This window comes from Globicephala melas, chromosome 20 (assembly GCF_963455315.2).
Source record: "Globicephala melas chromosome 20, mGloMel1.2, whole genome shotgun sequence".
Classification (NCBI taxonomy): Eukaryota; Metazoa; Chordata; class Mammalia; order Artiodactyla; family Delphinidae; genus Globicephala; species Globicephala melas.
In genome coordinates this window covers 8,940,988-8,959,134 of record NC_083333.1, presented here as the reverse complement: position 1 = coordinate 8,959,134, position 18,147 = coordinate 8,940,988, and the positions used below count along the sequence as shown (strand labels likewise).

At 47.1% G+C, this 18,147-nt stretch overlaps 1 protein-coding gene across 1 annotated transcript in view; it reads left to right on the top strand.

The window, feature by feature from the left end:
• Nucleotides 1-6,667: 6,667 nt before the first annotated feature.
• Nucleotides 6,668-18,147, top strand: part of NCBP3 (nuclear cap binding subunit 3) — a 30,587-nt gene continuing 19,107 nt past the window's right edge. Inside the window, exons 1-3 of the mRNA XM_030861741.2 lie at nt 6,668-6,858; nt 8,823-8,888; nt 10,788-10,893. Of these exons, the coding sequence (XP_030717601.1) occupies nt 6,676-6,858; nt 8,823-8,888; nt 10,788-10,893 (355 nt within the window). The 5' untranslated portion in view covers nt 6,668-6,675. The remainder of the gene's footprint in view (nt 6,859-8,822; nt 8,889-10,787; nt 10,894-18,147) is intronic.

The following is an 18,147-nucleotide window of genomic DNA, read 5'->3' as shown; positions in this document are numbered from 1 at the left end:
CATGATAAGAAAAGTCATCTTTGAAGTCAGATAACCTTCATCTTGAATCCCAGCTTTGCCATGTAATAGCTGTGTGCCCTTTGCAGGTCATCAGAGGAGTCTCAGCTTCCTTGTTGGTACAATGCAGACAATATCGGCACCTCCTCATGGGGCTCTTGTGAGGTGAAATGAGGCATTTGTGCCAAGCATCTGACATAGTGCTTGGTACATAGTAAGTACTCAGCAAGTGAGACCCTTGAAAAGCAACCCAAAGACCTTTCTGCCTCTGGGGCTGCCTGAAGCCAGCCTTAGAGACCCGAAGCGCAACACGTCCTGCATGACTGGTATTTGCTCATCTGCAGAGCTCCTCACCAGGTGCTACTGGAGACCAGCCGGAAGGAGATCAAGCCAGAGGCTGCCCATCATGGTGATCGGTTTTTCTATCTGAGAAACGGAGACCAAAGCTGCTGCTGCCTGTTTCCTGGTCGTCCTGCAAAGGTCCCATGAGGGCTACACCAAGCCCTCTGTGGGAGGGGGTCCTGGCCGCCAGGCAGAAGTTCCCCAAACGCCACTCCCTCCCGACCCTCGCTGTCCCTCAATTTTGGACCCACCACCTCTCGCTTCCTTACTGGTCTCTGGCTTGGTCCTCAGTGCTCCAATCCATCCTCTTACAAGCTGCCAGAGTGGTCTTTGGGCACCCACCGGACCACGCCCACCCCTCTCAGTGCTCAGCCCGGGGTTTGAGGCCATTGCCATTAGCCTCCCAGGCCTCCCTGGACGCTCTCCTGACCCATGCCCCGCCCACCCTCCCTCCAGCCACTTCTTGCTCCCCACGGCTCTTCAGACTCACTCACCCACTACTCCCAGACACGGCCATCCCCCACCCCTGCCTCTGTTCATCAGTGTCAGCCCCACCCTCCAAGGCCTATTCTGCAGTCGGGAAAGATCCTCAGGTTGGTTCATCCCAGGTGTTGGTCACCAAACCTCGTGCCTGGGTTTGACAGTACAGATTGTCACGCACAGGAGCTTCGAATAGGACCACGATGTCATTTCACCACGAGGACAGCCACTCTACGTGGCACGCTAAGGTAGGGAAACTGAGGCTCGGAGTCACACAGCGAGTTAGGGAAGAGCCAGACCAGAGCCCAGGCCTCCTGCCCACACCCCCACGCAGGTTCCCACGTCAGTGGCTGGGAAAACCCGAGAGCCCAGCGTACGGGGAAGGACACCTGCGAAGATGGGAGATGGAGGTTGCGCTCCCAGGCCTAACTACACGGGGAAGCTGAGCCCAGGCCAGGGTGTCCAGCTGAAGGCTCGGGGCAGTGTGAGGTTTGCCCTGGGAGGTTCTGGTTCCTCGCGGAGAATGTCTCTGGGCTCCGGATCCCACAGGAACTTTGCCCGGTCTCTGCTCCCCCCAACCTCTATCATCCTATATGGTCTCAGCCTGAAGGAGAGGAGGGATGGGTGGTCAGGGCCACTGAGGGTTCCAGTTTTCCCAGGGGAACACCCAGATGCACTGGGACTCATATATACACGTCACAGGTTATAGATTCCCTCCCCTGCCCACAGGCTGGCACACCTACGCAACCTCCCCTTGGGCAAACAAGCAGGCCTGTCTATGGGGCTGCCTCCTGGGCCACTGGGGATCCACTGAGGGAGGCTGGGGAGTCATGCGGTGGATGGTACTGGGCCCTGGGGGTCAACTGAGGCCCAGAAGGAGACCAGGAGGGGCTGGGAGGAGACTGTCCTCTGTCTCACCTGCAGAATAAAGCCCTGGCCGCTCCCTGCACTGCTTCAGCCTCCTGACGGACTGGGTGTCCATGGCTTAAATGACCACCTCCTGTCCCTGGTCCCTTCCTGCGCGCGCGCGCACACACACACACACACACACACACACAGACTGACCTGGATCTGCCCTCTGAGGTCTCAGATACATCCACTTCTCCAGCTAGCATGACCCAGGGAACAAAGTCTGGGACCTCTCACTCTCCAGGGCAGCTGCCAGTTCCCACCCAGGTTGGGCTGACAGTTTATCATTAGCCCATGCCAGCTCTGTGGTCAACTTCCATGCTCTCCCCACTGCCTAGGCCCCCACCATCTCCAGGTCACCTCCTCCAGGAAGCCTTCCCTGGTCCACAGCCCCAGAGGCACCCTTGGCATGTGGTCTGATGTCTGGTTCATCTCCTATAAGACTGGAAACAAGGCCCAGGGATTGCAGCCTTACCTACCGGCTGAGTCACTTTCACAACTTGTTATCTGTCTACTCACTGATCCGCCATGATGAAGACCATTGGAAAAGCATCTCTCAACTGAATCGCAAGAGTGGGACTTTCCCTCTGGGAACCCAATTCTCTCCACCTGATCCCTAGTAAGCCTCTTCGCTAGCCTGTATATCTCTGGCCTTCTCTGTTCTTCCCTCCCTGCTCCTCAGCCTGCAAACTAGCTCAGGTCTTCCCTTAACTATTTCCCAATTTCCACCGCCTTGGCTTTCTGAAGGCTGCTGTCCCACACTCCCAGGCATACAGGAAGAACCCCTCCTGGCTTCTCTCTCAGATGCCATCTGCGCAGACTCCTTCTTCCCTGTTACTTCCTGGCTCAGTGTGTCCCGTCCCCAGCAGCGCTGGTCCCTGCTTGCTCTGGTCACAGTGGCTGATGCTCTCTGCACTGAGAGCCCTTTGACAACCCCTCCCCCCAGTCCTTTGGTCTCCCCAAGACCTTCCCTTCCCCATGGCCTAGGCACAGGTCCACACTGCAGGAATGGAACCACAACAATGGGGAACCGCAAGATGGGAAGGGGCTAGTTAAACTTCTTCGCCCTCGGTCTCCCCCAAGCGCAGGGGATCAGCCTTGAGGCACAGAGCTTTCACAGGAGAGGATCCACATGCCCTCAGGTGCTCTCATCTTCTTTCAGGTAATCTTGCCAACATCCACCCACCTCCCTGGGAAATGCACCCCAAAGCTGAGAGAGCTCCCAGCTGTAGTCTGCCCTCTCCCATTCCCAGTTCAGTGTAAACATCAGTTATCAACCTGGCTACATGCTAAAATCTCCCAGGGAGCTTTTAAAAAATCATCCACCCTTAGAGATTCTGATTTATTTTGGTCTGGAATGTAGTCTGGGTGTCAAGGTTTTGTTGTTGTTGTTGTTGTTGTTTTAACACACAGACTTTATTTTTTGGAACAGTTTTAGGTTGACAGAAAAAATGAGTAGGAAGTAGAGTCCCATACACCCTCTCACCTGCCTCTCCCGCCCCCCAGTTTCCCCTGTTAGTAACATTTGCCTTAGTGTGGTACTTTTTTTTTTTTAAAGGTGGCTATATGACATAATGTATTTTTAAAAAATGTTATTTATTTTTTTATTTTGGGCTGCATTGGGTCTTTGTTGCTGTGCGTGGGCTTTCTCTAGTTGCGGTAAGTGGGGGCTTCTCTTGTTGCGGAGCATGGGCTCTAGGCGTGCGGGCTTCGGTAGTTGGGGCACGCGGGCTCCAGAGTGCAGGCTCAGTAGTTGTGGTGCATGGGATTAGTTGCTCCGCGGCATGTGGGACCTTCCCGGACCAGGGCTCGAACCCGTGTCCCCTGCATTGGCAGGCGGATTCTTAACCACTGCGCCACCAGGGAAGTCCTGTCTGTGACACTTGATCACTTCTTTTATGAAACTCTCCAGTCTGTCTCAGTATCCCACTCTCCTGGTTTCTTCTATGAATAGAAAATTATCCAGACATTGGAAATAAGAAAAAGGAATAGGAAAAATAGCCACACTGATGTTGTTTCAGTATAGTGCTGGCTGCTCTCTAACATGCCTGTTCCACCTGGGATCATCTCATTCTCTAGGGAAGGGTACCCTGGTTTGACTTCCGATTTACTATTGATTAGGGTATTTTACAACTCTGTAAGGGCAGAGGTTAATTTATAGAAAATTCACAATGAGCAAATAATTCTTTTTTTAAATTTATTTCTTTTGAGTAAATAATTCTTGTCCAATAGTAATGCAAATTTTTTCTGTCTGGTAGAAAAGGGAACCCCAAAGGTTACAGTTTCTTGCCTTGCAGAGCATTAACCTCTGTGGTTAAATCCATTTCAATATTCCTTTGATTGACCAACTTGGTATTCATGCTCAAATTCTCTTTTGAGCTAGTCTTAATATCTTCCTGGGGACTTCCCTGGTGATGCAGTGGTTGGGAATCCGCCTGCCAATACAGGAGACGTGGGTTCGAGCCCTGATCCGGGAAGATCCCACATGCCGCGGAGCGGCTAAGCCCGTGTGCCACAACTGCTGAGTCTGCGCTCTAGAGCCTGTGAGCCACAACTACTGAGCCCACACGCCTAGAGCCCGTGCTCCACAATAAGAGAAGCCACCGCAATGAGAAGCCCGCCCGCATGCCTCAACGAAGAGTAGCCCCTGCTCGCCGCAACTAGAGAAAGCCTGCGCACAGCAATGAAGACCCAATGCAGGGTCTCCCTGGTGGCGCAGTGGTTAAGAATCCGCCCGCCAATGCAGGAGACACGGGTTCGAGCCCTGGTCTGGGAAGATCCCACATGCCGCGGAGCAACTAAGCCCGTGCGCCACAACTACTGAGCCTGTGCTCTAGAGCCCGCGAACCACGACTACTGAGCCTGTGTGCCACAACTACTGAAGCCCGCGCGGCTAGAGCCCGTGCTCTGCAACAAGAGAAGCCACCACAATGAGAAGCCCACGCACCCCAATGAAGAGTAGCCCCTGCTCGCTGCATCCAGAGAAAAGCCCGCGTGCAGCAAGGAAGACACAACACAGCCAAAAAATAAAATCAATTTATTTTAAAAAAAGACCCAATGCAGCCAAAAATAAATAAATTTATAAAATCTTACTGATGTCCTCATTCATTAATGAGGATTAAAAGCTTTGACGTGTTCATTTAATATTTGGGAGTCATGTTTTTTAACTTTTTTGAAAATTGTTCTTTGCCGCTACTAGTGTTGTGACCTCACCTCAGCAGGCTGCACTGAGGAAAGGAAGGGGCGGTGGGGGTGAGTTAGGTGAACAGAAAGGTACAGGCATCAAGGGCTTTTCTGACAGGAGTCTAGGACCCCTGGTGTTTGCTGGATGCCCTGGCTTGCCCTGGATTCCTGATTCTCATGCCAGCCAGAGGTCCCCCAGGGAGCTGGTTCTCCTCTAGACTGTGCTGAATTGCAATGCCTGAGTCCTCGAGGCTCTTACCCTGCAGGGACAGGGGCCTGCGCAAACTTCTCTGCTGGCCTCCTGATGTCCATAGCTGAGGAGGGATTGCTTCCTCCTCTCCCCACGCCCCACCCCCTCAGGCCTATGGAATACATGTAATGGCGTGGTCTGTGACTGTGGCCCAAAGCTGGCCAGCTAAGCACAAACTTTCTTTAAAATGTTCTTTAAAATTCATGCAAGTGCATTCCATACATTTAACCCAATCTTGTAACTACTATGTGTCCCTTTCATCAAGGAAAACTAGCCCCCTAAAGAGCTCCATCTCGTGTTTGCTCTGTTTTAGACCATATTTTAAAAAAAGCAAAACCAACCAAACAAAGAACTATGATGTACTGTACCCCTTCTGTTTGATCCTGTATCTACATATAATTATCTCATTTAAGCCTCACAACCTCCCAGGGTGGGTAATGACCCATTTTACTGATGAAGAAATTGAAATTCCAAAGGGTTAAGTAGCTTGCCCAAGGTCACATGTGGTGTAAGGGGCGGAGCCAGCCAGCTTGAGACCCAGGTGTGTCTGATATTGATCATGTTCTCCCTTGGTTTATAATTATTTGCTTCTCCATTGTCAGAGCTGGTAAGGCCTTGGAGACCCTAGGATCCCACCTCCACCCTCCTCAGATGGGAAGACAGGACCAGAAAGGGGTCAGAACTAGCCCAAGGTAACACGGGGAGGAAGGTGCAAAATCAGGACTCAAAGCAAAAACTGACCAGTGGCGCCCTCTGGAAGCCTAGAGGACACTCCCTCTCTCCCAACCAGGTTCTTGTTAGAAATGTCCGCAAGAAACCATGCTCAGAAGTCTCCAGTAGACTGAGCCCTTGGGAGACACGAAATTAGCGTTCAAGCTCACTACCCTCTTGGAGTCTCAATTTTGCGGTATGTAAAATGGGCCAACTATTGGGAAACTTGAGACAAAGGTTGTCAAGGCAAGTCCATTGTAAACCTACAGACTTGCCCAGAAGTGACAGACCAAGGCTCATTCTGGTTGCCAAGGCTCACATCCGGATTTTGTCCTTTAAATAGCCTGTCACCTTGGGTAAATTTCAATGCCTCAGTTTCCTCAAATGTGAAATGGGGATAGTAAAAGTAGAAACTTCATAGGGTTGTTGTAAGGATTCAAGCACTTGGAACAGTCACTGGCAGGTAATGATAATTCAGTAAAATTAGCTTTGATTACAAGTTTACTGCTCAAGGTGTAGCTATTTTCTAAGCCCAGACTGTAGCGAACTGCTCCAGGCCCCGCAGGGGGGCGGCCCTCCAGCAGGCCCTGCCTCCGTTCCCACTCGGTCCCGCCTCCTCTTCACCAGATCCCGCTCCAGCCGTCCAGGGTTCCTCCCACCACCAGAGGGCGTAGGCGCTGAAGAGAGCCTTCTAGCCGCAGCAGGCGACGCTCTAGGTAGCGGCTGCTCTGTGGCCTGTGGCAGTGGCGCTCTAGCCCGCGGTGTGCGGGGCGAGCTCTCAGTGGTGCGGCCGGCGGGCGGCGATGGCGGCCGTACGGGGCCTGCGAGTGTCGGTGAAGGCGGAGGTCCCGGCGGGGCCGGCCTTGGGGCCCCCGTCGCCTGAAGCAGAGTCAGGTTTGGACCGCGGCGAGCCGGAGCCCATGGAGGTGGAGGAGGGCGAGCTGGAGGTCGTGCCGGTTCGGCGCTCGCTAAAGGAACTGATCCCGGTACGGGCGGGGGGCGGGGGCGAGGGCGAGGAGGAGGTCGCTGAGCGAGTGTCCCGCGCCGGTGGGGGCCGGAAGGGGAGGTGGCCGGGGCTGGGGGAAGTCTGGGGAAGGGATGAGGGGGGCGAGCGCCCGGGGGGCGGGGGCGCCAGGCTTGAGCAGAAACGGGCAGCAAGAGAAAGGACGCTGGGGCGCCCGGAAATGGGTGTTGAGAGGGCTGGAGGAGTTGGGGAAGAGCTGGGGGGTAGTTGAGGACACCCCCTTCGCTGCTCCTCGGAGTCAGTCTGTGCAAGAGTGTGAATGAGGAGGGGTTGGGCTTATCTGGGGGCTTGAGATAAAGGGCGAGCCCCGGGCGGGAACAGAACCAGGAGCGGCCCAGAAGGAACTGTCGAGTGGCGCGGGCATCCCGGTCTCTTTGTGGGTCCTACTCCGGTGGAGCTGGTGTCTGTTAAACATAGCACTCGCGGTTTCCCTTGGGAGAGCTGGGCTTGTCAGCTGCAGAAACTCTGTGTTTCTGTTGTGACTTGAGGGTCATCTTGTCCCCGCGCGGCTCCGCTGTTACACCGTGGCTCCAGGATCTCAGCCCTTAATGAAAACAAAACATCAGTGAACCAGCAGTGGTCCTTGGTCCCTCTTTTATCACAATGGGGATGCTGAGAGGTGTTTTTGCTTTTGGTTTGGTGGTCTTGTGTCCGGTTCTTAGGGCTGGTCTCAGGCCTGCATGGCTTCTCTCATGTACTTAATTTCTCACCTAACATGGACTACTTTTTAGCACATGTCTGCTAGTCTTGCTTTTAAATTAAGATTATGGAAAAAGATTTTTTAAAAAAAGGTAAGAGCACTAAAGACAGTAAATTATAGTGACTCTGGCAACAACAACTAACATAGTGGCATTTTACCATTTACTACATTATATCATTTAAAATATCACTGTGGTTGTGAAGTAGGTGTTATCATCCCTTCATTCCTTCAGTTCAACATGTACTTATTGCGTCCCCCACTTAGTGCCAGCCACAGCCCTAGGCACTTGACCAAGATCAAGACCAGACTGTGTCCTGGAGTTTATGTTCCAGTTGGGGGGACACAAGTAAACTAATAATTTACGGTAGTGGTGAGTGCTGTGGAGAGAATAAAGCATGTTAATGGGATGGAAGTGTGCAGAGGGCAGGGAGGGTGTGCAGAGCAGGAAGCAGAATGGCATAGGATGGTCAGGAAAGTCCTCTGAGATGGTGAAATTTAAGCTGAACCCTAAGTGACAAAAAGGAGCCATCCATGTGAAGATGTGGAAGAGAGCGTTCCCAGCAGGGGCAACAGTAAGTGCAGAGGCTCTGAGATGGGCACGAGATTGTTTTGTTGGAGAAAGGTAAAGTTCTGTAGCACAAGTGGGAGAGCAGTTAAAAGAGGTCAGAAAGGTAGGCGGATACCACAGAGGAAACCTAGGCCCAGAGAGGCCAAAGGAATTGTACAGTGTCATGTAATCAGTGAACGTCAGAGATGTGATTTGAGTCCCCAGGCTTCCAAATCCCATCCTATTTTCATTGCACTGTGCTGTGTTTTCCCCAGAAGGTCGAGGTGAGTCCTGACTTTCTGCATTTTGGTGAAGACTTGTGCTCCATCTGGTGGCCTGGCACAATGAATTTGTCCAGTCTGGGTTGGGGAGATAAGTGACTGTGCATCATCTTGGATATTTTTCATGAACGCCTTTAGATTTTCATTTACACGGATACCTTCAGTAGATGGAATTACTTTAGGTTGTGGATAGGCCTAGAAAAGCCTTCTTGGTATAGTAGTTGATTGCTACATGGAGTCACTGGGACAGGCTTCCCCATAATATGAGGTTGTCAGGGCGGGGGAAGGATTGCTGAAAAGAACGACTGTCCAGAAGGAATGGGTTGTCAGGCTGTTGTTTATCATGTGCTTGTCGTCGGTTGCTCGTTAGCAATTCTCACCCATCCCCTTCTTGTTAGGACACAAGCAGAAGATATGAAAACAAGGCTGGCAGCTTCATCACTGGAATCGATGTCACCTCCAAGGTAAGACAGACCATGATTAATTTATTCATTTTGAGAAGCAGGTGAACTTAATGAACAGATCTCTAGGAGAACAGCAATTATTCTTTACCTCCTTTTTTCTTTTGTTGTTGGATTGAAACTTTTTTTTAGGTTTAAATTTTGTGTTATACCGTGATGCCTTCATGCATCCTGAGAACATTCAGACAGCATTTGTGTGTTGTTGAATCCATGAGAAGATATAATCACTGTACCTAGATGCCTGTAATTAACCATGTTCAAGAAAAAGTTCTGCACTGGAGTGCTTTTTTTATGCTGTCCATTCTTTAAAAATGTGTAAACTGTTTCCACTTTAAATGAAGCAAAACGTGAAAGTGCCTTGCACATAGTAAGCCCTTAGTAAATGTCTTTATTCCTCACTGGTTGAGGCCGAGAAAAATACGATTTCCTGAATGTGTGTGTGTGGCTAGACTTTGAAGGCCAAGTGGACTGAATTATTCCCAGTACCTGGGAGTATTGCCTTTTATCTAGTGACTGCTGTTACTAGATTACCAGCTTTACTGTAACTCTTCACAGAACGAAACATATTATTTTCTTTACAATAAACAGTTGATACTTATTTGTTGCTTTAATTGTTGATGATATTCAGCTTAAACATTGTTTCTGATTTTAATGTGTGCAGTTAAGTTTCAAACAGAGTTTAAGTTACAATTCTGAATAAATAATACTGTGTTACTATATTGGATGTGTGAAAGCAAAAATAAAAATAAGTATGTCATGCTAACTTTTTTGTGTTTTATCTGGGTCTCAATCTCTGATTGCTTAAAGGCCAAAAGAAATAACTGATCATCTTTTTTGACAAGAAAATAGAATAAAGTGAAGATGTTTTCTTTTTGTAATTGAAAAAGAAGTATACAGTACTCTTCTTAAGCCCACACCATTTGCCATTACATGAAACAAATATATGGGGGAAAGGGTGGTAGCCAAGAATTGGTACTTCAGTCTTATTAAAGGAAGGTAGATTAGTTGTTTCCACTGGGAAAACTTAAGTGAAGAAAATTAGCATAACTATTGGGAAATAACAGAATTGTTGCTGCTTTACCAATCCCCACAAGCTTTCTATAGTCAGACCTTCAATTAGTGTGGCAAAGTCAATATACAATTAGTGAAGCTTCCTAAAAGCTATCAGAAACCCATAGTTGGACCTGGATTTATTTTACCTCCTGGAAAAAAAATTTAGGAAACTGATTGTTTTGTTTTTTAGAGAGCATCAATGCTTCTTGTCACTTATAGATGAAAACTGGCAATTCCGTGGGCACAAGTTTAGAATAGAGGAGAGAGTTTCTTTGCTTCAATGTTATTTTCAAATGCAGAAAAAGCTTTAGGGAGTGGACTGCTCAGGCAGACATAATGTGATAGGTGTGATTACCATGCACACAGACTTTGTGAAATGGGGGTGGTGGTGGGGCTTCTAGAAATAGTGCTGAGATCAGAAGATCTGCCCCTTATTAGCTGAAGTGCCTCTAGCAAACCTTTTAACTTTCTTTGTGCCTCAGTTTCTGCACCTGAAAAATTGGAATGTTAAGATTGTATAGTTACAATTTGTTTACATGATTCCTAATAATAAATGTCAAACCATTATTCATTACTCACTGAATCAACAAATATTCATTGAATTCCTGCTGTGTCCCAGATAACAGTGATAGGCAATGAATCATTGTAGAGATTATTACAAATTATAGCACTATTAGTGTATACCCTCCCAGTCATTGACTGTGAATATCTAGTTCTTTGCAAAAATTATTAAAGGCACAATGTTGCTTATTTCTTCTAAGTTACTTGTCACTGATGCATCATTTTGTGTTTGTGATTTAACTTTCCTCTTCCATGTTTCACTTCTTTGGCTTTTTCTATACCTTCTAGGAAGCAATTGAAAAGAAAGAACAGCGAGCTAAGCGCTTCCATTTTCGCTCAGAAGTAAATCTTGCCCAAAGAAATGTAGCCTTGGACCGAGACATGATGAAGAAAGGTACAGGGTGTTCGGGGGGAATTTTTCCACATTTTCCCAGAGAATGACTTCTCCCTGCCAGGGCCTCATGCTTCTGGCCTTGCCTTGCGTGTCCAGTCCTCATCCAGATACTGCCTAAGGAAGGAACTGGTGAATTCCCCATTTCTGAGGTGACCTGTTAAAGTTGAGCTGCATTAGCTGTCTCTCAGATGTCAGAGCTGGGAAGAAGGAGATTGTCTTCTCTGAGAAGCCCCAGAGAACGTCACCTAGTTGGAGGCAGAGCTGAGATTAGAACTGTGCTTTGATGGACTCTTACTCATTTTCTGCTTTTAACATAGAAGTGTTAACTTTTCTTTGCCTTTAAATATAGTGGGAGTGTATCACAGTGAGACTGTCTTTTAGGGGAGTCAGATTGGTTGGGGGGATACCATTAATACTTCAGTTGATACAGGCTTGTGATTTTATTTTATTTTTGTGTTTTGTTAGGGTAAGTATCATGCTTCCTGAAATTCACCCTGAATTATCACATCTAGTAATCTACCCCAGTTTTCGAAAGCAATTTATAAATAGAGGGGAAAATTATTATTACCCTTTTAGTGAGTTCACAGTCATATTTATTATTCCATAAATGCAAATGACCGCCCTCTGTTGTATTTGCAAATTTGGGATTTGTGAAGGGCTTAATAGGCAGCCTTCTGAATGCATGTTAAAGGTCTATGCTCTGCTGTGTGAGTTTCTCTAGGCTTGCTTGTTTGATAAAAACATGTTGAATGAATGAAAGAATAGCGACTATTTGTTGGGAACTTGCTCTCTTACCAGGCACTGTGTTAATTAGCGGGTTACATATTTGTTTCGTACTCATTTCTCACAACAACCCCATGAGGAATGTATTTTTATCCCTATTTTACAAAGGAAACAGGCCCAAAGAAGTTAAATAAATGCCCAGGTTTACATAGCTAGTAAAAGTAGAGTCAGGGTTAGAACCTGATAAACCAGATAAACCCTGACTCTAAAGCCTTGCTCTTAACTGCTTTGCTCTGTTGCCTTACAATATATGATATGATCCCAGAGACCCAAACCTCCTTCCACGCCAGTGGGCAGAGTGGCTCGGATGCAGAGCTCAACTCTTGGAGCTGCTTTACTCCTTTTTTCTGCATAATGAGTTCAGTTTGGAAATACGACCTTGCTTCCCTTGCAGGCCAGGCGTCCAGGCATCTGCTTGAGTGGATTTTTCTGTTTCAGGAAAAGTCCTGTGAAGGCATAGGCATTCATGTGCCTGCACGGTCTAGACCCAGGCAGATGTCGGAGGCCTTTCTTACAGCTCCACCTTGAAAGCCCCCGTTTCCTTCTAGTCCCGTAAGCAGTCCTTGTGACATCTTGCTTCTGACCTTGCTCATGCCGGTCACTCTGTTGATTTGCCCCTCCCTGTCCCACGCTTTTTCTGGTTCAGATGTCACTGCCTCTGTGAAGCATCCCTAATTACTCACTTCAGCCTCTCTTCCCACCTGTGTTGGGGCTCTTCAGAGTGCTGAGCCCTCCTGGGATCGTCTCAGTTCCTTAGTGAATGCGGGCGAGTTAGTGAACCTTTTTAGGTCTCACTTTCCTTGTTGTAAAATGGGAATAGGATACCTTCCTGAAAATGATCACTTTCGGGGTTAAATTTTAATTAAAAAAAAAATGTTTTTTTGAAAAGTAATCCCGATCTCATGGTTTTAAAGATTCTCTTAAAAACAATAGATCTGCCTGGAATGTCAGTTGCTCATTACAACCTGTTTTTTGATCCAGGAAGCAGCATGGTTTTGGAGTGTGTTCTTGAACTCCAGAGAACCCTGCTGCCTTTCCCAGATCAATTTAAATTAGAGTGGGGGAATGGGTTTGGATAGATCTCAAAGATAGTTATTATTTTTATATCTCCTCAGGTAATTCTAATGTGCAGTCAGGATTGAGAACCACTGGTGTTGTGGTTAAGAGCGTGGTTTCTGAAGTCTGACTGCCTGTATTCAAATCCTGACTTGTCACTTTCTAGCTCTTTGACCTTAGGTAAGTTGTTTAGCCTCTAAGAACCTCAGTTTCCTCATCTGGAAAGGCAGGTTAACGTTAGTTCTTATAGGGTGGTTGGGAGGCTCTGACAAAATGTTATGATTCTTAGAGTGGTGTCTGGCATATAGTAAATGTTAGTTATTATTATTATCTGGCATTCTCCATCTTCCAAACAGTCATCTAAGTGGTCCAGCCTCTTGGGAGAATGGGGACATTGGAATAAGCATCTTGATTCCTGCAGCCACAGTAGGTGTCAAGTTATTTCTTCTTATTAATATCAACAGTAATAAAATACACCATTTGATAAATGCTTACTATGTGCCAATCACTCTGCTATGTGGTTAGCTTATCTTCCAACAACCCTGTTGCAGGGAACGTATTTATCATTTCTGTTTTACTGGTGAGGAAAGTAAGGTGCTGAGAGGTTGAGAAACTTGCTCAAGGTCCCACAGGTAGTAAGTAGCAAGGCTGGGATTCGAAGGCTGGTCTGACTGAAGCCTGTGTTCCTAATCTCTCTGCCAGCTTCAGGGATGTGGTTTGGGATGTGCTGCACTAGACCAGTCCTCATCAAGAGTAACTCGCTACTTTTGAGTGACAGTGTCAGGCAGCTTCTCTTTATCTCCAAGATCAAAGCTCTCATGGTTGGAAAGGACCTTAGAGGTCATCTGGATCCCTCCTCCTGCCCAGTGCTGCAGGCCTTTCGGCAAAGTTCCCCGTGGTCCTTTGGCCTCTGCCTGAACATTTCCTAGTGGTGGCATGAGAACTATTTATGAAGCAGTCAGTTTTTTTGTTTTTGTTTTAATTAAGGCATGCACACTGTTTATTTATTTATCTTTCTTTCTTTCTTTCTTTTTTTGGCCGCACCCTGTGGCATGTGAGATTTTAGTTCCCCAACCAGGGATCGGATCTGTGCCCCCTGCAATGGAAGCACGCGTAGTCTTAACCACTGGACCTCCAGGGAAGTCCCCACGGTCTTGTTTTTGGATACTTCTTCATGTTGAACAAAAATTGCTTTCTAGTAATTTCTGTCTATTAGTTACTGTGTAACTCTTAGAACAACATTAAGTCCTTTCCTCATTCACACAGTAACTCTTCAGGTGAAGGAATGGACAGCCCATTCCCTGAACTTTCTTATGTGGCATGACTTTCTGGTCTCCCTCCTATAGATCCTTCCCAGTTTCTAAACGCCCTTCATCAGATGAGGTGCAGATCCCAGATTTGGTTGGATTCGTGCAGTGCACGGCAGGACTCCGACCACGGTTTCTGTCCCGGCCGTTCCATAGTCATCTTCTGGTCGACCGAAGCAACAGCTGTTTCCCTCAGGAGTTGCGCCTATCAAAACAGTCTTTCTCATCTTGTATTTGAGACATTTTAAAAAGTTGCCTTTTTATTTATCCCTGTTAAATTATATCTTGATTTCAAGACTCCATTTCAGCTTACGGAGTTAATTTTCATCTTGACTCTGCCTTTCAACATTTTAGCTGCACTCCTCACTTTGTTATGCATGGCTTCTGCATCTTTATCCAGCTGTTGGTAAATGTCAGACAGGATAATCCCGTATCATGCCATGACACACAGATGCATCCATTATAGTCTTATTCTATTATCAGGCCCACCTATCATTTTATTGTCATGGGGAACTAGATTACGCGCCTTAATAAACTTGAGATAGAACATGTCTGTGGTATTCTTTGAATTTCTTGGCCTGCTAATCCAATCAAAAAAGAAAAGAGGTTAGCTGGCTTGCTTCTTAGTGAACTCATGTCATTTCCTATGGGAAAGACTTAAGTTTCTTAAGGGATCAGAGATTCTGTCTGATAAGCTATTTTTTAAAAATTTCAGAGAATGACAATCTTTTGCATTGTTTGGGAATTTCTCTTTTCCTCTTTTCTGAAAATCAGTACAGAATTAGTCCTTCTCAAGGCTTTAAGGTACCTCGTTCCTCCCCTGCAACTTTTTAGAGATTACTGCCTAATTCTGAAATCACTGCTTTGTGTTTTGGTTAGTACAGTGGGGCGTAATTCTAGATTAGAAGACTTAAATCTATTAAAACTATTTCTAAAGCCCTTCTTGTCACCTATCTTGGGTTTTAGTTCTTACTTAATGATAGCTATTCTACTGCCCTTTAGTAGTACAGCAAAATAGATTAACAGTTCTGCCCTTTTCCCCAAAGCAACGTTGCTCGAAACACTTGGGAAAAAAACCACCATTCCCCCCCCGCCCCCCCCCCCCCACCTCACCGTGCCGCTTGGCTTGTAGGATCTTAGTTCCCTGACCTGGGATTTAACCCGGGGCCATGGCAGTGAAAGCGCTGAGTCCTAACCACTGGACCACCAGGGAAGTCCCCCATTGGCATTTTTTTTTTTTTTTGCGGTACGAGGACCTCTCACTGGTGTGGCCTCTCCCGTTGCGGGGCACAGGCTCCGGATGCTCAGGCTCAGTGGCCATGGCTCACGGGCCCAGCCGCTCCGCGGCATGTGGGATCTTCCCGGACCGGGGCACAAACCCGTATCCCCTGCATCGGCAGGTGGACTCTCAACCACTGCGCCACCAGGGAAGCCCCCACCATTGGCATTTTTGATGAGCCTGTTTGCTCTGGACTGTAACCTTTTCTTCATTAGATGTTAGACAAACAATTCGTGTCCACCAAAGAAAATTTGGAAAGTAAAGTAAGAAGAAAAGTTGCCCACAGTGCACCACCCAAATGCAGTCATTGTCAACATTTTGTGCATTTCCTTCTAATCTTTTCTGGGTATGGACTTTATTTTTGCTTTTCGCTTTGTAGTCCTACTGCTTTCTTCCTTTCCACTTGACAGTCTGTCATCAGCATTTTCCATGTTATCATAGAGCCTGATGTAGTCTTTCAGACTCGTGCATTTCTTACATTTCTTCTCTTATACTGGTAATTTACCCTTTATCTGTCTCCCATATGTGTTCTTTGGTGAGTTGTGCTCACCTAAGCTTTGTTGCGTTCTCTTTTCTTGGGATCACCTCTCATACTCTGAGTTACTGTATTTAGTGTCTTCCAAATTTTTTGATCATCCTAATCTGAGGCTTTGAAATTGGCTACTTTTTCTCTGGATTTTCAGAAATCTGCTTTCTTAAAGACTTGAGTTTTGTGTCCTACGACCTGTCATTCATTGTCTTCTCTCCTGTTGGAAAATCCAAGATGATTCCCTCACCACCTTGCTTGTAGTCAACACTCAGTAAATGCCCAGTTCTCATTCCCCAGTTCATTTGTTCACTGCCACCTCAGCAGTTAGTCCTTTCTCATCATCTGGGAATAAATCTAGGCGCCTTCTTTGTTGCTTTGTTTTATTTTAAGCAGTGACATTGGCAGGCTTCCATCAGATCTTAAGCTTGTCTCATATATGATTAAATCCTTCATATCAGCATCTCCTACAAGATTTTCTTCTGCCTGCTCCTCAGTCTGATTCCTCTACCCTCACCAGGAGCTGTTCTTGTTGTTTACCCTCTTCAAAACCATCTCTTTACTTCCCAAAGGATTTTTTCCTCCAAAATCATGGCTTTTAGCTTGAAGAACTGAGAAGGTCCCCTGGGCTACCTCTTCAGTTTCCCATCCTGCGTGGTAGAGTTACTCTGCATGTCCAGTGTGGACATCCATCTCATTTGGGGTTCTGTTCATTGTTGCACCGCTGGTCACTAATAAGGACTTGCTAAGGATTCATAAGTCTTTTTTTTTTTTTTGGCCGCACCATGCAGCATGCGGGATCTTAGTTCCCTGAGCAGGGATTGAACTCATCCCCTCAGCAGTGGAAGCACAGATTCTTAACCACTGGACCACCAGGGAAGTCCTAGGATTCATAAGTCTTGATGGTATCTCTGTCTTCATGAATCTGAGTTGGCAGGAAGATACTTACCTGATTTATTCTGCCCACACCTAATGGGCTCCCATTAAACCTGTCTTTTACTCTTCAAAATGACAAAAAAAAAAATTAAAAAGAACTTTTATCTGAAAGTATTCACATGTATTTCAAGTTCATTTGTTTTAAATAAAATATATGACATATAAAAACATACTTAGGAGTAATGGATGCTGAATTCTTTTTTTTTTTTAATTAATTTATTTTTTTGACTGTGTTGTGTCTTCATTGCTGCACGTGGGCTTTCTCTAGTTGCGGAGAGCAGGGGCTACTCTTTGTTGCGCAGGCTTCTCATTGCAGTGGCTTGTCTTGTTGCGGAGCACGGGCTCTAGGCGCGCGGGCTTCAGTAATTGTGGCACGCGAGCTCAGTAGTTGTGGTGCACGGGCTCAGTTGCTCCGTGGCATGTGGGATCTTCCCGGACCAGGGCTCGAACCTGTGTCCCCTGCAATGGCAGGCGGATTCTTAACCACTGCGCCACCAGGGAAGTCCCAGATGCTGACTTCTTGACAGAACTACTTTGGAGAAGCTCGGGGAGGAAGGGACGTGGAGAGCTTACACAGGCCCTAGGGGGTTTTTTTGTTTGTTTTTGTTTTTAAATTTATTTATTTTATTTATTTATTTTTGGCTGCGTTGGGTCTTCGTTGCTGCGCACGGGCTTTCCTCTAGTTGTGGCAAGTGGGGGCTACTCTTCGTTGTGGTGCGCGGGCTTCTCATTGCAGTGGCTTCTCTTGTTGCAGGGCATGCGCTCTAGGCACCCAGGCTTCAGGAGTTGTGGCTCACAGGCTCAGGAGTTGTGGCTCGTGGGCTCTAGAGCACAGGCTCAGTAGTTGTGGCGCATGGCTTAGTTGCTCTGCGGCATGTGGGATCTTCCCAGACCAGGGCTCAAACCCGTGTCCCCTGCACTGGCAGGCGGATTCTTAACCACTGCACCACCAGGGAAGCCCGGGCCCTAGTTTTATATATAGTGTTTTATTTGCCTCAAATCTTTTTTTTTTTTTTTTTTTTGTGGTACGCGGGCTTCTCACTGTTGTGGCCTCTCCCGTTGCGGAGCACAGGCTCTGGACGCACAGGCTCAACGGCCATGGCTCACGGGCCCAGCCGCTCCACGGCATGTGGGATCTTCCCGGACCGGGTCACGAACCTGTGTCCCCTGCGTCGGCAGGCGGACTCTTAACCACTGCACCACCAGGGAAGCCTTATTTGCCTCAAATCTTTTTAAGAATTTAAGCGTAAAGCTAGGTGGTGGATATACAGGTATTTTAAAAATATTTTTTCTTTGTTGATATATTTGTGTATTTCACAATTAAAAAGATTAAATGAGATAATGTGCTTAAAGTATTTAGTAAAAAA